The sequence below is a fragment of the Miscanthus floridulus genome, chromosome 18 (assembly GCF_019320115.1).
Source record: "Miscanthus floridulus cultivar M001 chromosome 18, ASM1932011v1, whole genome shotgun sequence".
Lineage (NCBI taxonomy): Eukaryota > Viridiplantae > Streptophyta > Magnoliopsida > Poales > Poaceae > Miscanthus > Miscanthus floridulus.
In genome coordinates, this window is record NC_089597.1 from 56,185,184 (window position 1) to 56,206,087 (window position 20,904).

Below are 20,904 nucleotides of genomic sequence, written 5' to 3' on the forward strand. Positions count from 1 at the left end.
GCGCAGCTTAAACTTGAGAATAGTTCCATCAAAAGCTCTGATCTGAAACTAAAAACACAACCAGCTGTGGTAAACAAACAACTAACCTCTGCAGACTCTTCTATTGCATCCTCTGCCATACCCCATGAGATTCCCTCTGCCAAAGCTGCTTGAGTTTTTGCACGTAAAACGGAAGCTTCACGATCAAGCATATCTTGCTGAATTCTAGCATCCCGGAGCTTCTGCAAATCTTTTTCCTGACATGCAAAAGAAGCAAATGAATATAGGAAACTGAAACAATAGGATAGGTGCAGGTGCTTACAGGATTTGAAAATGTTCCTCATAACAAAATGGTTAAGAGGCATCAAGTCTAACAGTTACAGCGAACACAATTACAAAAGGATAACTAAACTATCTAGGATTCCATATAAAAGAGTCCATACATTTTTTGACAAATTATCTTAGTTTACCACTGAAATAAGTTGTTTCTATAAGACACATTACAGAACCCTTTGTAGCCCGAACCATGGTTCTTAAGGTGTAGCCTAGTCATCCAGGCGTGTGCGGGTCCTGTGTGTCCCCTTCGCCTTAGCAGTCTGTATGGCATCGCCTGAGCTTCCTGAAGGATGGAGGCGCCCACCATAGGGGTGTGGTGCTTATGGGAAATAGAGGGACCAGACGCGAGAGGGATGGGCAGGCAGGGAATCTAAGGGGGGAGTGCGAAAGGGGCAGGCAGGAAAACGATAGGGAAACCGAGTGATGGGGCGGGAAATCAAGGGTTCCAAGTGGCTATATCAGTTAATCGATGTCCTCGAGAGGGGAACAGAGAAAGAAAAGGGAAAGAGGTCGGCGCAGAAGAAACAGGAGAAGATCCCCTGCCAGGCGGTGACCCACACATCTCCGCTTGTCTGAAACCACGTTCATGTGCATCTCCGCTGGTCCGCGATCCGTGCGGCCCTGCCTCTCCGTTGGTCCGTCTCTCCTGCGTGCCTCCGCTGTTGCGCGACACGTGCCTCTCCGCCGGTCTCCGCACATATGTGACTCTGCTTCTCCCCTCCTCTCCCCAGTCAACACCTGCTCAATCTTCATCACCCCAGTGCCCAGGTCTTCCCTTTCCCTCTGCTCTGTTGCCTGTGCTTCCTCTGCTCTAGTGCTTGTTTGTGTTTGGCTTGGCTTGGCTCTGCTTAAATCTTACAGCTTGACGGGTTGTGCTTGGCTCTTCTCTGCTCTGCAGCCAACAAGGCAACAACATCATGGAGAGTCCAGCTGCATATGATCCCAAGAATGATCCAAAACGAAGGCCCCTGAACTCGAATGATCCTGGATGGGATTTTGGATATTGGGCAGACCTTAAGGAGCAAGATAAGGTGACATGTAAGCTTTGCGACAAAAGGATTCTAGGAGGAATTAAAAGGTTTAACAAACATCTAGCTGGTGGCTATGGAGATGTGACTTCATGTCCACAGGCTGGCACTCAACTAAGGAAAAAGATGGGAGAATACTTGGATGCTGCTAACAATGCTGATGAGTTTGATGATGGATATCGAGATGAGAGCCAAGAGTTGGGTGTTGCTTGTTGAAAGATTCTGGACCTTGAATACTAATTTTTCTTGTTCACTATTCATTATCTTATTTTGTAATGTAGAGTTTGAAATTGTGGACTGATGGATAAGTCTCATGTGTGGCTGGTCTTTGTGGGGCTGTGCTGCTCACATGGTCCTTGTGGCTGTTTTTCAGGATAGCATCTTAGAGGACAGCATCTTAGACTAGAGGACAGCATCTTAGCTAGGACAGCATATTAGCATCTTAGACTAGCATCTTAGATTAACATCTTGGCATATGCTTGGCTGGCTAGCAGCCTATAAATATGTAACCCCAACCCCTCAGGTTGGTATGGCATTTGTGTGAGCTTGTGTGAGAAATAGACAAAAAAAATTACCCCAACTCCTAATGTCATCCTCTCTCGATGAGAGTAAGAATTCTCCTACTACCAAGAGTGAGAATTCAACGACTAACAACTGGTATCAGAGCCGTATTATCTTGTAGCCTGAGCATCTTTTGCTCATCTTCTCTCCCAGCCCCACAACAGCCCCAGCTGTTGGCAGCACCAGCTCCTCCGGCCGCTCCTGTTCACTCCTCTAGCTCGTCTGAAGCAGCCCTCTCCCCACGCAGCAGCCCCCCGGTAGCGCGTCATGTCCGCAGGGCAGTCTCAGCGCTCGGTCGCCTCGAGCACGAGGCGTCGGCAGGAGGCCGAACTTGCCGCGGCAGAGGAACGCGAGCGAGCGGCGGCAGAGACCGCTGCGGCGGCGGCAAGGGCGTCGAGGCTGGCAGCGGCGGAGCTGGCAGCAGCCAGAGCGGAGGCGGAAGCAGTGACGGCGGCGCTCCTGGAGGAGGCGCGCACGACAACGGTGGCGGACGGGTCGATGGAGAGCGCGGCCTTCACAGGCAGCGTGGCTCTCTCTCCCCGGATCGGTACCGACGGGTCGATGGAGAGCGCGGCCTTCACAGGCAGCGTGGCTCTCTCTCCTCGGATCGGTACCGTGGTTACCACGGGCTCCAGGCTGTTGTCAGGGACGTCGGTCCCGGCAGTGGGTGGCCTACCCTCACCAAGACCAACTACGTCGAGTGGGCTGCGGTGATGAGGGTAAAGCTCCAGGTGCGGCACATGTGGGAGGCAGTCCGGTACGGCGACGTCGACTACGACCTAGATCGACGGGCGCTGGATGCTCTCATCGCTGCAGTCCCGCCCGAGATGCAGTTCTCGCTTACCAGCAAGCGGACTGCCAAGGAGGCTTGGGACGCCATCGCTGCGGCACGCATCGGCAGCGACCGCGCCCGCAAGTCCACACTGCAGGCACTTCGCAAGGAGTGGGAGAACCTGGCCTTCAAGCTAGGTGAGGACGTTGATGACTTTGCTCTCCGTCTCAACACTCTGTTGCAAAAGATGGTGCAATTCGGCGACGACACCTACGGCGAGGAGAGAGCTGTCGAAAAGCTCTTCCGCTGCGTCCCCGAGAAGTACAAGCAGATGGCTCGCTCGATCGAGTCTCTGCTGGATCTCTCCACGATGTCGATCGAGGAGGCGATAGGTCGCCTCAAGGTCGTCGACAGCGATGAGCCACAGTCCCTCTCGGGGCCCATCACCACTGGCGGGAAGCTCCTTCTCACTCGGGAGCAGTGGCTTGCCAGCCAAGGTGACCGGAGGAAGGGGGAGCCTTCTTCCGCGACAGGCGGCCGCAAGTGTGGCAAGCCACGCAAGGCGCGCAGAGACGCCTAGGTTGGGGCGCGAGGACGTGCCGAGGGTGATGCCCGCGGAGGCGCCCAGGGCGGCGCCGCCGACAGGCACAAGCCGGCACGAGACGACGCCTGCCGCAACTGCGGCCAGCTTGGCCATTGGGCCAAGGACTGTCGACAGCCACGACGCGGCCAGGCCCACGTCGCACAGGCGGAGGAGCCGGCTCTGTTCATGGCACATGCCAGCATCGAGCTACCTCAAGCGGCACCGGCCGCAGCGGCTCTCCTCCACCTTGACGAGCCAAAAGCACACGCCCTCCTCGGCGACAGCTCCGGCAACGACAAGACTGACGGGTGGTGCCTCGACACCGGCGCCACCCATCACATGACCGGTCGACGGGAGTTCTTCACCAAGCTTGACTCTAGCGTCCGAGGCTCCGTCAAGTTTGGGGATGCCTCCGGCGTGGAGATCAAGGGCGTCGGCTCCATCATCTTCACCGCCGTGTCTGGTGAGCACAGGCTGCTCACCGGAGTCTACTACATCCCCGTGTTGAGGAACTCCATCATCAGCTTGGGACAGCTGGATGAGAACGGTTCGCGCGTGGTGGTTGAGGACGGAGTCATGAGGATTTGGGATCGTCGTCGTCGCCTTCTTGCCAAGGTATCCAGAAGCGCAAATCGACTCTATGTCCTTAACGTGCAGGTGGCACAACCCCTCTGTCTCGCTGCTCGTCGGGACGACGAGGCGTGGCAGTGGCACGAGCGTTTCGGGCACCTTCACTTTGAGGCCCTGAAGCGGCTCAGTGCCACGAAGATGGTGCGAGGCCTGCCGTGCCTCGACCATGTGGAGCAGCTCTGCGACGTCTGCGTGTTGACGAAGCAGAGGCGACTCCCCTTTCCACAGCGGGCTAGCTTTCGAGCCAAGGAGGGGCTCGAGCTTGTGCACGGGGACTTGTGTGGCCCAGTGACACCGGCCACACCGGGAGGACGATGCTACTTCCTGCTGCTCGTCAACGACCTCTCCCGCTACATGTGGGTGATGGTCCTCGACAGCAAGGGAGAGGCTGCTGCGGAGGCGGAGTGCGGCCGCAAGCTGCGCGTGCTGCGCACCGACAACGGCGGCGAATTCACGGCGGCTGAATTCGCGTCGTACTGCGCTGATGAGGGCATTCAGCACCACTACTCCGCGTCGTACAGCCCGCAGCAGAACGGCGTCGTCGAGCAGCGCAACCAGACGGTTGTGGGGATGGCTCGGGCCCTCCTCATGCAGAGGGGGATGCCGGCTGTCTTTTGGGGAGAGGCGGTGGTGACGGCCGTCTACATCCTCAACTGCTCGCCTACCAAGGCGCTCGACGGCAGGACGCCGTACGAGGCTTGGCATGGGCGCAAGCCGGCGGTCTCCCACTTGCTGGTCTTCGGCTGCCTCGCGTTCGCCAAGGAGCTTGGCCACGTCAGCAAGCTCGACGACAGGAGCACTCCGGGAGTGTTCATCGGCTACGCGGAGGGCTCGAAGGCCTACCGTATCCTCGACCCGAAGACACAGCGTGTGCGCACGGCGCGCGACATTGTGTTCAACGAAGGGCGAGGATGGGCGTGGGACAAGGCGGTGGACGACGGCTCGGCTCCGACGTACGACGACTTCTCTGTCGAGTACGTCCACTTCGAGGGAGCTGGGGGAGTAGGCGGCTCTTCTTCGGCGAGCGCGTCTACCCCAGTCCCCGAGCCTCCACCGACCCCGGCGCCTGCTACTCCGACAGCACCACGCTCTCCAGCCAGGACCTCGGCTGCGATGAGTTCTTCGCCGGCTCCATCACAGCCGGCAACGCCACGCACTCCAGCACCGACAGGCACCACTCCGGGCACGTCTACTCCACCACCAGCTCGTGTCGAGCACGGCCCGGTTGAGCTCGCTACTCCGCTCTCTCACGACGAGAAGCGCGTCGACGCGTACCACGACGGCGAGCCGTTGCGGTACCGTACGATGGAGAACCTTCTCGACGACCAGCCGGTGCTGGGACCGGTGCCTCACGACCTGGAGGCGTAGTTGCACCTTGCATGTGACGACGGCGAGCCTCGGTCGTTTGCAGAGGCCGAGAGACACGCGGCATTGCGCGCCGCGATGGAGTTGGAGATGGATGCGGTTGAGAAGAACCGCACCTGGGAGCTTGCTGACCTTCCTCGTGGTCATCGCGCGATCACCCTTAAGTGGGTGTACAAGCTGAAGAGGGATGAAGCCGGTGCCATCGTCAAGCACAAGGCTCGCTTGGTGGCACGAGGTTTCGTGCAGCAGGAGAGGGTCGACTTCGACGACGCCTTTGCTCCCGTGGCACGGATGGAGTCCGTGCGACACCTCCTTGCGCTAGCTGCCCAGGAGGGCTGGCGTGTTCATCACATAGACGTCAAGTCGGCGTTCCTTAACGGCGACTTAAAGGAGGAGGTCTACGTGCACCAGCCGCCGGGATTTGCGATCCCCGGCAAGGAGGGCAAGGTGCTCCGCCTACGCAAGGCCCTCTATGGCTTGCGGCAGGCACCGAGGGCGTGGAATGCCAAGCTGGATTCCACGCTAAAGGGGATGGACTTCGAGCAAAGCCCGCACGAGGCGGCCATCTACCGACGGGGCAGTGGAGGTAATGCCCTGCTGGTGGGTGTCTACGTCGACGACTTGGTGATCACCGGCACCAAGGATGCGGAGGTGACGGCATTCAAGGAAGAGATGAAGGCCACCTTCCAGATGAGTGACCTGGGGCCTCTCTCCTTCTACCTGGGAATCGAGGTGCACCAGGATGACTCTGGGATCACGCTTCGACAGACCGCCTACGCCAAGCGCGTCGTTGAGCTAGCTGGGCTCACCGACTGCAACCCAGCTCTCACTCCGATGGAGGAGGGGAGGAGAGGCTGAAGCTGAGCCGCGACAGCACGACGGAGGAGGTGGACGCTACGCAGTACCGGCGTCTTGTGGGGAGCCTTCGCTACCTCGCCCACAAGGCCGGACTTGGCATTCTCCGTCGGCTACGTTAGTCGGTTCATGCAGCGACCGACGATGGAGCACCAGCAGGCTGTGAAGAGGATCATCTGCTACGTTGCGGGGACTCTCGACCACGGCCTCTACTACCCGAGGTGCCCTGGGGCGGCACACTTCGTCGGGTACAACGATAGCAACCACGCCGGCGACATCGACACCAGCAAGAGCACGAGCGGGATCTTCCTCCTCGGCAAGTGCCTCGTTAGCTGGCAGTCGGTCAAGCAGCAGGTGGTGGCCCTGTCCAGCTGCGAGGCCGAGTACATAGCGGCCTCCACCGCTTCGACTCAGGCGCTCTGGCTCGCTCGATTGCTTGGTGATCTCCTCAGCAGAGACACTCGCTCTGGCCCTGGCAAAGAACCCCGTGTTCCACGAACGCAGCAAGCACATCCGGGTGAGGTACCACTTCATCCGAGGCTGTTTGGAGGAAGGGAGCATCAAGGCGAGCTACATCAACACCAAGGACCAGCTTGCGGACCTGCTCACCAAGCCCCTTGGGAGGATCAAGTTCCTTGAGCTCTGCTCCAGGACCGGGATGGTTCAACTCTCCCACAAGACGACGCACAAGACTTAGGGGGAGAATGATGGATAAGTCTCATGTGTGGCTAGTCTTTGTGGGGCTGTGCTGCTCACATGGTCCTTGTGGCTATTTTTCAAGATAGCATCTTAGAGGACAGCATCTTAGCTAGGACAGCATATTAGCATCTTAGACTAGCATCTTGGCATATGCTTGGCTGGCTAGCAGCCTATAAATATGTAACCCCAACCCCTCAGGTTGGTATGGCATTTGTGTGAGCTTGTGTGAGAAATAGACAAGAAAATTGCCCCAACTCCTAGTGTCATCCTCTCTCGATGAGAGTAAGAATTCTCCTACTACCAAGAGTGAGAATTCAGCGACTAACATGGACTACTATTGATCATGTCAACTAGTAGACTAAGTTTGTTTTAGGATGTGTCTACGGCATTGTGAGGGGGTGAATCATCACCATCACCTTAACACCTTAAGAACCATGGCCCAAACACTGCTCGAAAGAACCTAAAAAAAACAGTGTCGTAATCCAAAGGTAAACAAATCATATAGCACGCTTTTCCTGATTTACTATTGGATAGACCAATACGATATCAGAAGTATCACCAAATCAAAAGAGGAACATAATGTATTTAATCTTGTTTTCTTTTTCATCTGAACTTATAGCCTACCCCAACTTGCTTGGGACTAAAAGGCTCTGTTGTTGTTCTTCTTCTTTTTCATCTGAACTTAACCTGGTTTTGTATCTAGCCTACACCAACTTGCTTGGGAATAAAGGACTTTGTTGTTGATGCAACATCATGAAGTAGAAATACAGAGCAACAGGCTTGTTGCATTGTCAATTCACTTTTGACAGCATGAAAGTAAATATTTGGAAATGAGAAAAATAGAGAGTGGTAGATGAGCTGATTGAGCTTCAGAATCTTACTGGAGGCATTAGCTCAGATGGTCCTTGAAAAATGTACAATCGTGATGATCTAGTTAATACATAAGAGCTAAGTGAGTCCCAGTATGTGAAAAAAAAGGACACCAGATCAATAGAGAAATGTAAAACAGGTTCCCAAAAGGTACAACCTTATAATAATCAAAGGGAAGCAAATTTTAACTTAGTATACAAGAACTAACAGGGGCATGATACGAAATTACAGATAAAAAGTGTCATTTATTTATCAACATTATATCCTTCTGCAACCTTTTTGACTTTCTATTTACATTTGAAGGACAATTGTCAAGTATATAATCCAGTCCTAGTTTCATAGAATCTAATATGCATACTGAGTAAACCATAGCCACAGTAATATAAGACATAATCTGCTGCTGATCTCTCTCTCTTTGTTTGCTGCACAGCAGATTTGGCAATAGGTCATTCTCTGCTGTCCTAGTTGCTGTAGCAGTAGGGCAATAGGCCACCACTGGTACATTAATTGGTAGCTAATACATCAAAACATGTCTTGGTAGTGGGCTGAGGTAAGAATTGTACTGCTACTACTAGGAGTAGTTGGGGCTGTACTCAGCCATGCTCATGTGTACCTTATAGTTGGTACATGAGTTGTATATACTCTACCACTATGCAATGAAAAAAGGCAGTTCAGTTGCCACAACCAGAGACAGAGCCTTGGCCAACGCTGAAGCTTCTGCAGTGTGTGTGTGCACTGTGCTCACCCCTTCTTCTACCTCTAGCCACAGTGAGTGAGTGTGTGTGCTGATAAGTGCTTAGCTGTGCAGGGCAACGAGGGACCAACAAGTGGTATCGGAGCCGTACAGGTTCGCCTGCGTCGTCGGACTAATCGCCGGCTATGGCACCTGGCTCGGAGACGGGTGACAGTAGCGGAGCTGCGGGAGGCGGCAGTGCTGCTGAGGCTGCCCAGCCACGACAGGAGGTCGTCGTGCGCACGGTGCGGGAGGTCAGCGGCACTTCTTGGCCACAGCTACACTACTTGGCCACAGCTGACTCGCACCAACTATGGCGAGTGGGCGGTGACCACGAAGATCAAGCTCAGAGCCCGACGGCTTTGGAACGCCATCGACAAGGGCACCGACATAGAAGATGATATGTCAGCGATGGAGGCCATCCTCGCTGCCGTGCTGATGGAGTATTGGGAGCCGTTGGGGGCGAAAAAAACTGCTAAGGAGGCGTGGGAGGCCATTGCTGCGATGCGCGTCGGCTCTGACCGCGAAAAGAAGGCGACGGCCCAGTTGCTGAAGCAAGAGTACGCCATCCTCAAGTTCCGCGATAGTGAATCGGTTGAGGACTTCTCCCTCCGCCTGCAGTCGCTCATCAGCAAGCTGGGGAGCCACGGCGTCACAATCAACGAAGAGGAAGCGGTCTCCAAGTACCTCCACTCTGTGCCGGTGAAGTACATCTAGATCGCTCTCTCCATTGAGACGATGTCCACCCTTACCATTGAGGATGTGACCGGCCGTCGGCATGGAGCAGGCCACAGCAACGACGGACAGCGGCAAGCTGCTGCTGACAGAGGAGTGGGCTGCCCGGATGAAGGAGACGTCTGGGGAAGCCTCCTCCAGCCGCGGTGGCGACGGCAAGAGTCGCAGCAAGGCTTCTTCGGAGAAGAAGACGATCGACCCCAACGCCTGCCGGCGCTGCGGGAAGACAGGTCATTGGGCAAAGGAGTGCCCAAATCGCAAGCAGGAGAAGAAGGCCAAGGCTCATTTGGCGTAGGCTGATGATGATGATGAGGCCACTCTCCTGATGGCGACATTCTGTGCACTGCACGACGTTGAGGCCAAGGAGAAGGGAGAGGTGATGGTGGTACAGGAGCACGGGAAGGCTCTGAAGGTTGTCAACCTCGACGAGCCGCGCGCCCAAGTCCACCTCGGACGTGTGGGCGGCGAGCAGGAGCAGCGGTGGTATATGGACTCCGACGGCAGCAACCACATGACGGGTTCCAAGGCGGCCTTTTCTGAGCTCGACGACAACGTGACTGGGACAGTGAGGTTTGGTGACGGCTCAAGGGTGACGATCCGAGGGCGCGGCACCATCATTTTCCGGTGCCAGAACGGCGAGCACCGCGCGCTGACGGACGTCTACTACATCCCCCAGCTGTGCTCGAGCATCATCGGCATCGGGCAGCTGGACGAGCACGGCAGTGAGGTGCTGATCAAGGATGGCATCTTCAGGATCAGGGACCGGGAGCAACGTCTTCTCACCAAGGTGAAGAGATCCCAGAACCGACTGTACCTGCTCGACTTAAAGGTGGAGCAGCCCATCTGCCTATCTACACGACGCACGGAGGAGCCGTGGCTGTGGCATGCCCAGTATGGCCATCTCAGCTTTGACGCTCTTGGTCGGCAGGAGAAGATGGTGATTGGGTTGCCTCACATCGAGCACGCTGGCGAGCTACGACAGCTGCTTGGCTTGGAAGCAAAGGAGGTTGTCGTTCCCGAAGACAGCGAAGTATCGCGCGGCAGACGCCCTCGAGCTTGTCCATGGTGATCTCTGTGGGCCGATCACGCCGACGACGCATGGAGGGCCGCAAGTATTTCATCTTGCTCGTGGACGACTGCAGCCGGTTCATGTGGTTGCAGCTCCTAACGAGCAAGAACGAGGCGGCGGAGGCGGTCAAGAAGTTCAAGGCGCACGCGGAGGCGGAGAGCGGCAAAAAGCTGTGCGTGCTGCGGACTGATCGCGGCGATGAATTCACCTCTGTAGAGTTTGCAGTGTACTGCGCGGATCAAGGTGTGATGCGCCACCACACCACACCGTACACGCCGCAGCAGAATGGCATGGTGGAGTGGCGCAACCAGACGGTGGTCAACATGGCGAGGTCGATGATGAAGGCTAAGAAGATGCCGGCGGAGTTCTAAGGAGAGGCGGTGACCACGGCGGTGTTCATCCTCAGCCGCGCGCCCACCAAGGCCCTGAAGGGCAAGACGCCGTTCGAGGCTTGGCATGGACATAAGCCGAATATGTCCTTCCTCAGGACATTTGGCTGCGTTGGCCATGTCAAGAACACAAAGCCCCACCTCAGCAAGCTGGAGGACAGAAGCACGCCCATGGTGCTGTTGGGCTATGAGGAGGGCAGCAAGGCTTATCAGCTCTATGATCGCAATGGAGGCAAGGTGGTGGTCTCTAGGGATGTATGGTGGTCTCTAGGGATGTAGTGTTCGACGAGATGGTTGCTTGGGATTGGGAGGATCAAGGCGCCGGGGAAGCTGCTGGTGTCAGCAGCACATTTGCTGTCGAGCACCTTGTGATCCAAGGAGGAGATGATGGCGCTGGAGAGCAGGCTGCTGCTGGAGAGCAAGCTGGCTGCTGCTGGAGAGCAGTCTCCACCTGCAGCGGCGCATTCACCTCCACCACAGTCCCCTGCGACGGTAGCACAGGGGACACCCCCACTGGAGTTCGTATCACCACCCACCGACATCGACGAGTTCGTGAATGCTTTCCATGACGGCAAGGAAGTTTAGTTCAGGCGAGTGGACAACATTGTCGGCGAAGGGGGAGCTCCTAGGGTGGCTAGCCGGCTTCTGGATGACCCAGAGCTACTCCTTGTCAGCGCAGAGGAGCCGCCGACATTCACAGTGGCTGAACGCATCGCCAATTGACGTCGGGCGATGTTGGAGGAGATGAGGATGGTCGAGGACAATGGGACATGGGAGCTGGTGGATCCACCGGTGGGCTACAGGCCGATCAGGTTGAAGTGGGTCTACAAGGTGAAGGAGGACGAGCGCGGCGCCATTGTCAAGTACAAGGCTCGGCTCGACGCCCGTGGCTTCGTCCAGCATGAGGGCATTGACTTCGAGGAAGTCTTCGCTCCGGTGGTGCGCATGGAGTCCGTTCGCTTGTTGTTGGCCACGGCAGCAGCGAAGGATTAGCATGTCCACCACCTCGAAGTCAAGTCTACGTTCCTAAACGGCGAGCTCGCGGAGACAGTCTTCGTCAAGCAAGCTCCGGGCTTCGTCGTCAAGGGCGCTGAGCACAAGGTGCTCAAGCTGCGCAAGGCGCTCTACGGGCTTCGACAAGCTCCAAGGGCGTGGAACGCCAAGCTCGACGCCACTTTGGGCGCGCATTCACTCGCTGCGCCATAGAGCACGCGCTCTACACACGGCGATGGGGGAAGGAGCTCATCGTCAACGTGTATGTGGACGATCTGATCGTTACTGGAGCGCAAGTGGAAGACATTGAAGCATTCAAGCGCCAAATGGCGGCTCAGTTCAAGATGAGCGATCTCGGCGCGCTCTCCTACTACCTCGGCATCGAGGTGAGGCAAGGAAAGGAGAGCATCTGCCTGGGCTAGCGCACCTATGCGGAGAAGCTGCTGGAGTGCAGCGGCATGGCGGAGTGCAAGCCGTGCGCAACTCCAATGGAGGAGCGGCTGAAGCTGTCCAAGCACAACACGGTGGCGAAGGTGGACGCGACGCGCTACTAGAGCATCGTCGACGGGCTGCGCTACCTCACGCATACTCGGCCGAACATTGCGTTCACGATCGGGTATTGTCAGTGCTTCGAACCACCAGCTAGTAAATTTGTATCTACGCGTTTGGCCCGGATGGTATGCTCGGAGGACACAAGGATTTATACTGGTTCGAGCGGAATGTCCCAACGTCCAGTCTGCTGCTGCTCGTGTTACCGGTACTAGTTTGTAGTAGGGGTTATAAATGGACGAGAGAGGGAGAAGGTCCCAAGTCTCTAATGAAAAGATCGAACGGAGTTGAGCCTTGTTGAGCTCGTTCAGCCGTGTGCTCGTGCCTCTCTTTTTTTCCCCCTTGTGTTGCGTTGTGTTCCCCATTTTATAGAAAAAGGGGAAGATGCAGGTTACATCAGAAAAAGAGAGAAGAGAGAGAAAAAGGGAGAGAATCGAGAAGCCCTCTGGGAACGCCGCGTCCTTCTCCTTCATGCGGGTCCCACCGACGCTGTAGATGGTGACAGGGACGGCTCCACGTCGGGCTCCTGTTCACCATTGGTGCCATGCCTCAACGTCATCAGCTGGTCGTAGCGTTCCATCCCGTCCCGGCTAACGACGTGGTGAACCGACGTGCCTGTCAACGGCCGTACGGGGATTAAGCAGCACAGCGCCCACGCACTCGTCACTATTGGTGATGCGAAGCCCCGGGCGTGGCCGCGCCCCTTTTGGTGTCAGAGGCTTGACCCAGGCCCACACGCTTAGACCCGTAGTGGTTGGGGTGGTACGAACCCCGCTGGGCGAGACGAAGCCCACGCCCGACGGGTAGAGCGAGACGTGGAGCCCGTGCCCTCAGGATCGGGTGAGACGACTTCCGTACCCTCGGGGTCGGGGCGATACGGGGCCCGTGCCCGAGGGGTCTGGCAAGGCGGAAACCGTCCCTTCGGGGTCGGTCGATACTGAAATACGTCCTTGGTTATCTAGGCGAGTTGTCGTCCGCGGTCCTCAGATCCCTTCTTCGGGTATCCCTAATACTGATACCCGACAGTAGCCCCCGAGCCTACAGAGTAGGATACTCCTTCGTGGGCTTTTCTCAGACGGGAGGACTCTGAGGGCCTCGGTCTACCTTTGTAGCCCGCGGGGTGTCTTGGTAGGGTTGCAATTCCCTTCTGTCGCGATCGGACTCCTTGAGAACATGTAGGTGCGGGATTCGGACGGCCGGAAAAGATTTCTCTTGATTTCGATCCCTCCCAAGGATCCGATCGATCCGCCATCGTCATGCGACTGCGTATTCGGTCTCCTCACGAGTCCAACTTCCCTCGAGCCCCCGCGCGTAGCAGGCGGGGTCATGGGGTCAGCTCGTCTTGTGATCATCCTCCCTCAAGCGTTTTTTCGATAAAACGAAGGGGCTGAGCCGTGCCATGTTTTCCTCGATGGACGAATCATGGTGCTCAATGAGCTGTTAACGGGCTAGTCCGAGTGGGGCCCCGGCTTCCCGTTCGCGGGGGTTCGGCATGGGTCAGCTAGTGACCGACTCCAGATTCTTGGCGACTAATCCATATAGTTCTTGGGTCCGTTCGACCGGTCCCAAGGGCTTGTTGCCTTTCTTCGAGGAAAAACCATGGACTGTGAACCGACCAAGACTCTAACGTGAGTCAGGATGCCTGCGGCGCTCGTGCGCCCCGGTACTGGCCGCTAGCGGGCCCATCCCTTTCCACCCCTCACTCTAAAGGTGCCCCGGAGCGGTTGTGAACCCGTCGGTGGGACCTTCGAACTCCTAGGCCTGAATGGGCCGTGGGAGCATTTTCAGCTCTGTATCCCTCCTTACCTGTGGCGGTTCTCGGCCCATCAAATGGGGCGAACCGTCATCCGACACGTCCTTCGAGAGAGCGGCCAGAGGTGGCGTGCGCACGATCTTCGCGGCGGAGGTGACGAAAAGCCGCAGCCTGGGGAAGGAGCTCGGTGAGGTGAAGGCCACCCTCCTAAAGGAGAGCGAAGAGCACGATACCCTACGCGTCGCCGTCCAGCTGGTCTGCAACGACCTCAAGCTGGTCCCGTCGCAGGAGACGAGCTCACTCGCGGTTCGCGCCGTCTAGATCACGGATCGGGCACACGACATTGCGAGCGGTGCGCTCCGCTTTGGCGTCAATCGGTCGTTCACGATCGCTCGCTCTCACTATGAGAACATCGATCTAGCGACGATGACCAAGGTTTCGCGCCCCGCTACTCCGACGCTGAGCTGGAGGACATCGAGAAGGAGGTGACCCCTCTGGCACAGTACTTATCTGTCAAGATAGAGGATGAGATCATCCCCCCTAAAAATTAGTTAGTTAGATAAACGAAGTAGTGGTCTTGTAATAAATGAACAAGTTTTAGTTCTTTTGTATTATAAAAAGGTTACTGCATTCCAACCCTTTTCCGTTGTTAAGGCTACAAAGCTTAAGGCGCGGGCGAAAGAACCCTGATCACGCTGCTGAGCAAGAACGCCGTAGCCGCTGGGGCGTAGGTTCTTTGCAGTCCGACCAACTTTACTCAGTGTTCGTTTCCACAGCTCTCGCTTTTAGATCTTAACATGAGAAGGGGTCGGGCACAACGATTGTTTCTGAATAGGTATGCTCTTATCAGCCCCCGAGTGAGGCCCAGCCCCGTGCCGTTGCTGGGGTCGGATGTCACTAAGGATCGAGGACAAGATAGCGAAAAAGAAAGCATTTTTGTATTTCAGAAACACCGTTCTTATTTTTCATGGGTACATGCATATGCTAAGGGTAAAAGCGACGTAGCTGCTCGATGTTCCATTCGTTGACGAAGACCTTGCCGTCGATGGTCTTAAGCTTGTAGGTGCCGGGTCGGAGCACTTCTGCGACGACATATGGTCCCTCCCACGGCGGAGAGAGCTTGTAACGGTTTTTGTTGCTCTGGACGAGGCGGAATACCAAGTCCCCGACGTTGAAGGCCCGACCCCGCACCCGACGGTTGTGGTACCAGCGCAACGCCTGTTGGTACTTAGCCGAGCGGAGGAGGGCAACGTCGCGTCGTACGCCCTGACCCTCGGCGCTCCATAGTTGAGGTCGGTCGAGAAGATAGCCTCGGAACCGTAGACCATGAAGAAGGGTGTGTACCTGGTGGGCCAGCTCGGGTGTGTAGCCGAGCGGATGGTGTGGTGAACCGACGCACCTGTCAACGGCCGTACGGGGATTAAGTAGCACAGCGCCCACGCACCCGTCACTGTTGGCGATGCGAACCCCCGGGCGTGGCCTGTCGTGGCCACGGGTCACGTCAAGGGGTTCCCGCGCCCCTTCTGGTGTCAGAGGCTTGACCCAGGCCCACACGCTTGGATCCATAGTGGTTGGAGGTGGTACGGACCCCGCCGAGGGAGACGGAGCCCGTGCCCGCGGGGTCGGACGAGATGGAGCCCGCGCTCGAGGGGTCGGGAGAGACGGAGCCCGCGCCCGAGGGGTCGGGCGAGACAGAGCCCGTGCCCTCTGGGTCGGGCGATACGGCTTTCGTACCCTCGGGATCGGGCGATACGGGGCCCGTGCCCAAGGGTTCTAGCGAGGCGAAAACTGTCCCTTCAGGCTCGGTCGAGACTGAAATACGTCCTTGGTTATCTAAGCTAGTTGTCGTCCACGGTCCTCAGATCCCTTCTTTGGGTATCCCTAATACTGATAGCCGACAAGTATGTTAGTCGGCTCATGGAGGAACCGCATAAGGATCACTAAACGGCGGTGAAAAGGTTGTTGTGCTACGTCAAGGGGACGCTCGATCAAGCGATCATCTTCCCCAAGAGTGGTGGCAAGGGTGGGTTGCGGCTCACAGTCTTCAGTGAGACACCCCCAAGGCAAAGGAAGGTGAGTTGGAGCTCACTGTTTTCAGCGACACAGACATGGCGGGCGACATCGACGGGCAACGGAGCACCTCTAGTGTGCTCGTCTTCCTTGGAGCAGCCCCCATCGCCTGGCAATCGCTGAAGCAGAAGATTGTGGCGCTATCGACGTGTGAGGCGAAGTACGTCGCAGCGGCCACGGCGGCGTGCCAGGCTGTCTGGTTGCGCCGGCTACCGGCGAGGAAGCTCACCCGCCAGCTCTGATGGTGGACAATCAGCCCAACATCGCCCTCACCAAGAATTCTGTCATCCACGACTGGAGCAAGCACATCGACATCAAGTTCCACTTCCTCCGGGACTTCGTCGATAGAGGGCAGATCATCATCGAGTTTGTCGAGACCGGCAGACAGCTCGCTAACATCCTCACCAAGACACTCAAGTGCCTACGGTTCATGGAGCTGAGGAAGATGATTGGCATGGATGAGGTCAAGGCTTTGGATTAGCAGCAGGATTAAGGGAAGAATTGTAAACATAATCTGCTACTGATCTCTCTCTCTCTCTTTGTTTGCTGCACAGCAGATTTGGCAATAGATCATTCTCTATTGTCCTAGTTGCTATAGCAGTAGGGCAATAGGCCACCACTGGTACATTAGTTGGTAGCTAATACATCAGCCATGTCTTGGTAGTGTGCTGAGGTAGGAATTGTACTGCTACTACTAGGAGTAGTTGGGGCTGTACTCAGCCATTCTCATGTGTACCTTATAGTTGGTACATGAGTTGTATATACTCTACCACTATGAAATGAAAAAAGGCAGTTCAATTGCCACAACCAGAGGCAGAGCCTTGGCCAACGCTGGAGCTTCTGTAGTGTGTGCGCTGTGCTCACCCCTTCTTCTACCTCTAGCCATAGTGAGTGAGTGTGAGTGTGTGTGCTGGTAAGCTTACTGCTTACCTGTGCAGGGCAGCGAGGGACCAACAAGTAAACCCTAGTTTTTTTTTTCTTGCATACACAAGAGAACTGCACTATCATTGAATCAAGAACTCAAGAAGAACATAAAATATACAACGCACCCAAAACTCACACAACCACACAATATGGAACCCTAGTAAAACAAAAACAAAATGAAGCCATGGAGCATTAGCAACAAGAATATAAACACTGTTTAACATTAATATATCAAACTACCAATGCCTTTTATGTGTATTAGTTTGACCAGAGAATATGCTTAACTCTGGAATAAGAACGGTATGCAATGAAGTTGTTTATATGCAGAGTTGCAGACATAAGAAGCCCTAGAGAGATAGCATTGGGAATAAATGAACACCACAATGCTGCAATTTATGAAGGAACTTCAGGATATGAAATAGAAGATAAACAGAAAAGAGAAAGAAGTTCTCTAGAATTGAACACAAGGAATGGCCAAATAGTTAGTTAACAAGCTTACTTACTGCCCAAATCGAATTACATCTCCAACATGAATCTCTGTGTACAGCTTCTTCTTGATCTGCTAGTTCAGTCCATATCATTAAAAAGTATAATAAGACAATAAACAGGGAAGTCCAATAATTTGAAAGAGGCCTGCCCAATAAAGATTCTAAATGCATGTTTGGAACGCAAGAATTTCATAGGAATCAGTTCAATTTTACCGAGAAAACGCAGGAACAGGAATTTTTCCCATGTTCCAAACAGGCCCTAAAAGGTTAACTTTAAGAGATTACAGCATTAGCATTGCAGATACCATTCAACAACCCAGTGTATTCTGCTTGTGTGACTCTAAAGAAGTAAAGAGTACGAGAGCAAATGAACATGTGACAAATTAGTCTGCTGTTACCTTTTCCGAAAAGAAATGGGATGTATGGGCATAAAACAGAGCATAGGATACAAACTGTTTAATTTTTTTGTAAGGTCATAACGTGGCAAATTTACAGTGTAAACTGGCAGTGCAACACCACAAACAAATATAGTACAGCAACATATGAGTGCAAGTATACTACCAACACAAATCACACTGCTTTCTGATCAAAATCAATGTGAAATGACAGAATGCGTTAATGTAGTTTCATTATGTAAAGTATAAAGATATTAAAACCATAGAGGATTTATTCAGAATACATATTACCAGACTTTTATTGATAAAGGATCCATGTGTGCTTCCAAGATCATAAAGGAAAACCTTCCCATCATTTCTAAACTGCAAAACTAATAAAATGACATAAAAGCAATTCATGAGTGGGCTGCTTAGGCACTAAAAAAATCCATTGTGACAAAGTCCATAAATTTGTAAACATCAAAATAAGAGGAATATTGCCCGTAAAGAGAGCATTTCAAGTAACAAATTTTTATATAAGGGAAATATACTAGAAGCGCTTATTTAAGGAAGAAATCAAATGTGCAACAGTGTTAACCCAGTCTACCAAGTTTTCTTTTACATTTCTTTCTAAAATATAGGGATAGTGACATCCATATGTTATAGCTTCTTAAGTAAATGCTAGCTCCTCAAGAAATAACAAGGCCTTGTCCATAACATGTTAGTATCATAAGTTCATAACAAATAAAACTTAATTTGCTACTTCACCTTATATTGTCAGTGTGAGCCATCACTAGTTGAGATTTAACCAATAGCATGTGCAGGCCAGCTGATGGGACAAGGCGGTGGCTAGGAGTCATGGGGAGGAAGCTGCTGGCCTGCACTGAGAGGGAGGGAGGGAGGGACGTGTGAAGGAGAAGAAGACCAGGGCAAGTGGCAGACGGATGGAGGAAGAAGATGCCGCTGGCTTGTAGGCTTCAATGGATGGGTTCACAGCGTTAGCTGCTAACGACAGGATGCTGTTTTCATGTAATGGTTCATTTCGTAAACAGCATTTTATCAGTGCCATAACCAATTTTTCCTTTCGCAAACTATGGCTAAGTCAAGACTAATAAAGAGAATGGCTAAAACGTACCAGCATGGAAACGAGAAACGGTTGGATGCTCCAATACAAAATCGCACAGATCAATTCGACCAAACATGTAAGCTCCTTTCTTGGACCTGCAACATATGTGTAATACAGGTCATTCCACCAACCCTAGTCTTGGTAATACCAACAAACAATATAACTTTTATCTCAGCAGCAATAGCCAGAGCAGTGAACAAAAAAAGGGTAAGCAACCTTAACCCTCGTTTGGGTACTGAGGGTTATTCGTTTCACACAACTAAACAACCACATAATCACGAAATAAAATATCACTAAATTAGAAAAGAACTGATGACAAGATGGGAATTGCAGACTCACACGTCAAGTTGATCAACGATCTTCCCGTCCTTGAGCACCTCAAGGAAGAAGGGGTGACTCGGCGCGGTGCTCCACTCGGGAATGGCGTACGGCGCGCGCGCCCTCTGCTGTCTCTGCCGCTCCACTGGCGATGCGGCCGCTTCCTCCATCACGGTGGTGCCGGAGGAGTCCCCGCTGGTGTTGGGCGTCTCCTTCTCTGACGAGTCGCTCACGCTGGGGCTTGGGACAGCGCTTCCCTCAGCCCCCGCCGCCTCCGCCTCCAGCTGCGGTGCCGGCGGGCCGGGTTTTGGGGGCGGAGGCGGCGGCGGCGGCGGCATCGAGGAGGATGTGCTAGGGTCAGCGCAACCGTTCACCTCCGCTGAGGACAAGTCGGGTTCGGACGTCGCCGTCGGCGGCGAGGGGTTTGGGTGCGGAGGCGGCGGCATGGAGGCGGATGACGAAGAGGAGTTAGGGTTTCGCGGCGGAGGCGGTGGCAGGAAGGGTTCATGGATGCGGCAGTAGCGGAGGGAGGACGGCAGATGGGCACACGGCGGCGACTCGGCGAGGTGGGAAACGAGTTGCGGGGTCGAGTCGAGCAAGCAATCTTCGCCGTTGGTTTTCAGTGCTGCGATAAGAACTCAAATTAGAAAAGGGCTACAGGTTCGATTTCGATAGATCGAGGGCCGTTCAAATTTTCTGGTCTAAAATTTTGTCGGTTAAAGTTGAGAACAAATGCTTTAGATTATTTTAGTTTAATTATTATATGGTTTAAAATATTCTTTTTGGTTGGCTAAATTTTAGTTTAGACTTTTCGGTCCTAAAGTACACGTGGTTTAAAGTTTAATAGCTAGATTTTAAACCATAGGATTAAAGAGGACTTTAGAGCAAGCTTGATTTTGAGACAAGGATTGTCTTACCTTCCTAGCGAGGGCCAGCCTTACCTTGTCGACAGGAGCTAGCCAAATTGGTTCTCCTATAATAGCAAGATACTCCCTGGGTCCTTAAAAAAGTATCATTTTCATTTTTTAAGAAATCAAATATTTTTAAACTTTGATCAAATATATACACGAAAAAAATATTATTTATGTTGCATAATAAGTATTATTAGATTAATCATTTCTATAAACCTAGTCAAACTTAAACCCTATGCGATATTAATTTTGGAATAGAGGGAGTATTTTCTTACTCGCACAAGTCAGAAGACAAGCTAGCCTCTCGACCAAGCAGTTTCTCTTTCTATTTCCTAGCTAAGCAAGGTGAGGTGAGGAGAAGTTATATAGCCTCCATGCGCGTCAGCTAACGGCAACGCCTTTGGAAACCCTAAGAGGGCATGCGAAATTACTTATTTGTCCTCGCTGCCTTTCTTTTGGCCTGAACTCGTCTCCCCTTGTCAAATGCTCCCTCCACTCCACCCTTGCAGTCGTTCCCTCTCCCCTATTATCTTTCCTACGTGTTGTATCCTTCCCGTTGCATCAACAAAAGAATTCTTCCCCATTGCACGACAAATAGGATTAGGTATAGTTTGGATGTTGTTCACCCATTCTACGTGAATCAACTTGTGTTGCTAGGTTTTGATGAGATTTGTACCCGCCCCGTGTTCTTGATTTCGTGTCTTCGTCTTGTAGGAGAGATCATGATTGGTAGAAAATTGGATCTAGTGTATTTGTGTTAGTTTTAAGATGAAGTCAAGTTACTACCCTCCTTG

The 20,904-nt window shown here is 53.7% G+C and overlaps 1 protein-coding gene across 1 annotated transcript in view; it reads right to left on the bottom strand.

The window, feature by feature from the left end:
- Positions 1-19,778, bottom strand: part of LOC136520767 (uncharacterized) — a 32,725-nt gene extending 12,947 nt beyond the window's left edge. Inside the window, exons 1-6 of the mRNA XM_066514422.1 lie at positions 19,221-19,778; positions 18,891-18,976; positions 18,068-18,147; positions 17,397-17,452; positions 7,690-7,738; positions 87-236 (exon numbers count right to left, since the gene is read on the bottom strand). Coding sequence (XP_066370519.1) covers positions 87-236; positions 7,690-7,738; positions 17,397-17,452; positions 18,068-18,147; positions 18,891-18,976; positions 19,221-19,645 — 846 coding nt within the window. The 5' untranslated portion in view covers positions 19,646-19,778. The remainder of the gene's footprint in view (positions 1-86; positions 237-7,689; positions 7,739-17,396; positions 17,453-18,067; positions 18,148-18,890; positions 18,977-19,220) is intronic.
- Positions 19,779-20,904: the final 1,126 nt, after the last annotated feature.